Genomic DNA, 3562 nt, shown 5'->3' with positions numbered 1-3562 from the left:
AAATACTTCGTACCTTTTAAATGAATTTATTACTATTTTTTAATATATTGAATTGGATTTTAAAATATTTAATTTATTAGTATTAGATATATATACACACAGCAACAAAAATGTGCATACAGTGATTTCTTTTAAAATATTAACACAATTTTTCATGTTAAATGGTTTTCGTGAACTTTTTATTTATAGCTGCGAGCGAAATAATAGCAGCAAACTTCAAAATGATGCTTGCCACTTATGCGTATTTATTTATTTTTAATAATTTTCGTTTAAAATATATATAAAAAATTTTATTTATGTGGTTGCTGTTATAAATGAAACTATATTTTAAACGAAAATTATTAAAAATAAATAAACACACATAAGTGGCAAACATAATTTTGAAGTTTGCTGCTATTATTTCACTCGCAGCTATAAATAAAAAGTTCACGAAAACCATCTAACATGAAAAATTTGGTTAATATTTCAAAAGAAATCACTGTATGGACATTTTGTAAATTTAGATGTAATTTTAATTTGCATATATTTGCAAGACTGATTTTAATACTAGTTTTATTATTATTAATAAAGAAATATTTAAATAATAGATCGCCCTCACCCGCTTCGCTGAGTGTATGAAATTTCTACGTGATACATTGAGTAAAATTTATTTCAAGAAAACTCAATTAAAAAAACAGGAGGTTTAAAATTTTGTTTAACCAGCTTCAAAATATTTTCAAACTAATACGTTCCTAGGCCGGCGAAAATCCTCGGACTGAACCCTCCGCGAGGGTGCCGGCTGGAAATGGGCACTACAGAGCAATCCCGTGCGATGTCGGGAGGGTGTCCAGCTAAGATCAGGGATCAGTGCTGTGTGCTTATGCGTTTTCATCGCTATGCCATACGGAAATGGTCTTTGATCGTGGTCTGGAGGTAGGGGCTGGATCAAGGCGTTACGCGTACCGTACTGAGGATCAGCCTGGCTGGGAGCCCCTAAATAGCCCAGTCGCTAACGGAGCCCTCTGGGAAACAGGCCGCACCCGGTTGCATTCGATGGCCTTACCCTGGGTACTGCGGATCTCTGCCCGCAACTGGTGGGAATATGAGCGATTTAAAAAATAAACTAAAAATAGCAACAACGGAAATTGAGACCGGCACTCATAAAAAGTCGGAAGGGCAGTTGACCAGACACCATGGGGCCCATGCGATGCAGGGTCCCTCTACTAGCCACGACGTGGCCAGCACTAGTGGGGTACGTAAGCCTCTGGCGATGCCGGGGTCAGGCGTATCCACAAAAGCGGAAAGGAAGAGGGTGGGGGAACCGAAACGGGATTTTCCCGGCACCAGTGAAGGCAAACCTGGCTTGCAGCTTGCAGCCCCAGGGGGCGCCAGAGCTGATGCGCGGGCCCCGCCTCCCCCTACTCCTACTGCATTCACAAGGCCTGATGACAGGCCACCACCAAGCGCAGCCATTGCTAAGCACAGGAAGGCTGCCATGAGGATCTTGAAGAGATCCGCATTAACCCCGGACCTATGTAGCAGGGCGCTGCCCTGTCACGTGGAAGAGATCCGGTCGGAGATAGCGTGGGCAATGACGATAGTGCCCGACTATCAGCTGCCGGTGCTCGGAGAGCCACCAGCTGCGGAAAAGCGCAATAGATCGATGGAGGTTGCGCAAAATAAGTCGAAAAGAGCCAGGACGCAAGGCCCCACCTTTGCTGAGGTAGCCAAAAATCGGATCCTCCTGGGTGTGCTCGATGAGAACCAGGAAGACGAATTGGCACTGAGAGCTCATTGGAAATGGGTTAAAGCGGAATTGGCGAACATCTGCGTCAGCGTGCTTCGGGAGCACCCCGGACCACCTCCGATATGCCGGGACGCAGGTTGGTTCCAAGGTAACGTCAAGATCGTCGCGTGCGACGATGAAAGGTCGGCGGGCATGTACAAGAAGGCGATGGCCATGCTGGGAGAGGTCTACCCCGGAGCGATGCTACGGGCTGTGGACTTCAAGGACATCCCATCCAGGCCCAGAGCAAGGGCATGGATACCGGCCAAACCGACCGAACCAGAGAGAGTGCTTGAGATTATAAGGCTCTTTAATCCCGAGTTACCCTCTCACAATTGGAAGGTGGTGCGGCTAGAGCACAGCACAAAGGCGACTCGTCAGGCGGTCCTTTTGCTAAATAAGGAGTCGTTGCCACTCCTCGAAAAGACTGGGGGCGTCATCAATTACGGTTTCGACACCGCAAAGATAAGGGTGTACACGAACGACGTGAACGCAGCAAGAGGCAACGAAGTTGAGCCGGAAGCAGACAACAGCGAGGATGAGGTGGACGAGGAATCCAACCAGGCCAATCCGATGGATGACCTGGCTGGTGGATACGCCTCATCTACATCCTCTCTGGGAGTCGACCATATCTTCCGGCAATACACAGAAGAGGAGCTGATGTCAGATGACGACGAGGCGAACTCAACAGTGGTGGAGGGGGTGGGAAGGTGCGGCCAAGATGGTTCGCGTCCTCCAGATTAATCTCCACCACAGCAAAGCAGCGTCGGCTGCACTGCTGCTCCAGCTCTCCAAGGGGGCAGCAGACATCGCCCTCATCCAGGAGCCTTGGGTGATAGGGCATGGAATATGCGGGCTGAAGTCGGCAGAGCACACTTTGATAAGTGGAGCTACCATAGGTAAACCAAGGGCCTGCATCCTTGTTAGTACCAAACTAAAAATATTGTTTCTTCCTCAGTTCAGTGACGAGGACACCACCACCATCAGTCTGGAGGCGAACGGACGACAAATAAGGCTTGCCTCGATGTATCTGGCACATGACAGGCCTGTTCCAACCCTACCGGTCGAACATTTAGTGGAGCGCTGGGACGGGGCCCTGATTCTAGGAGGTGATGCAAATGCACACCATAGCACATGGGGAAGTGGAGACATCAATGAACGGGGTGAGTCACTCTTTGAATTCATACTAAAATCTAACTTAGTTATAAGTAATAGGGGTAGCGAGCCTACCTTCATAACGAAGAGCAGAAGAGAGGTCCTGGATGTTACCCTCGTCTCAGAAGATGCGGAGGTCATGATCAGGAACTGGAGGGTGCTTGATGAGCATTCCTTCTCTGATCATCGCTTCATCCAATTCGACTTAGACGGGGTCCCGTCCAAGGTACCTGCCAAAAGAAATCTAAGGAAAGCCGACTGGCATAAGTACAGAAGAGAGCTTGACAAACGGCTCTCAAGAACCACACTAGCAATTCCAGGAAACTCTAGGGACCTAGATAGGCTGGCAAATCGCTTTACTGCGGCATGTGGCAAGGCTCTGGATCAGGCCTGCCCCATGGTAAAGCCGAGAGGCAAAAAGAAACCACCTTGGTGGAGTACAGAGATTGACGAGGCCCGCAAAAATTGTCGTAGAGCCTTCAATCTCGCAAAATCCTCGGGAGGCGATACGCAATGGGAAATCTATAAGTTAAACTTGAAAGATTACAAGAAACTACTAAGGAAGAGCAAGAGATCCTCATGGAGGAACTTTTGCAGTGGTATGGAATCCGTATCAGAAGGTTCTAGGCTCAGGAAGGTTCT

General features: G+C 47.7%; 1 protein-coding gene across 1 annotated transcript; it reads left to right on the top strand.

Annotated features, from left to right (window-relative positions):
- The first annotated feature begins 673 nt into the window (after positions 1 to 673).
- On the top strand, positions 674 to 2988 carry LOC108360584 (uncharacterized). Its single transcript, XM_017612938.1, has 2 exons — positions 674 to 2664; positions 2724 to 2988. Exon 1 carries the CDS (start codon positions 1082 to 1084, stop codon positions 2507 to 2509), a length of 1428 nt encoding a protein of 475 aa, XP_017468427.1. The 5' UTR covers positions 674 to 1081; the 3' UTR covers positions 2510 to 2664; positions 2724 to 2988.
- The last annotated feature ends 574 nt before the right edge of the window (positions 2989 to 3562 follow it).

Source organism: Rhagoletis zephyria, unplaced genomic scaffold, assembly GCF_001687245.7.
Source record: "Rhagoletis zephyria isolate East Lansing unplaced genomic scaffold, Rhagoletis_zephyria_1.1 Rzeph_scaffold_00590, whole genome shotgun sequence".
NCBI classification, from domain to species: domain Eukaryota; kingdom Metazoa; phylum Arthropoda; class Insecta; order Diptera; family Tephritidae; genus Rhagoletis; species Rhagoletis zephyria.
Note: the sequence above shows the minus strand (reverse complement) of the source record. Positions and strands in the feature narration are given on the sequence as shown.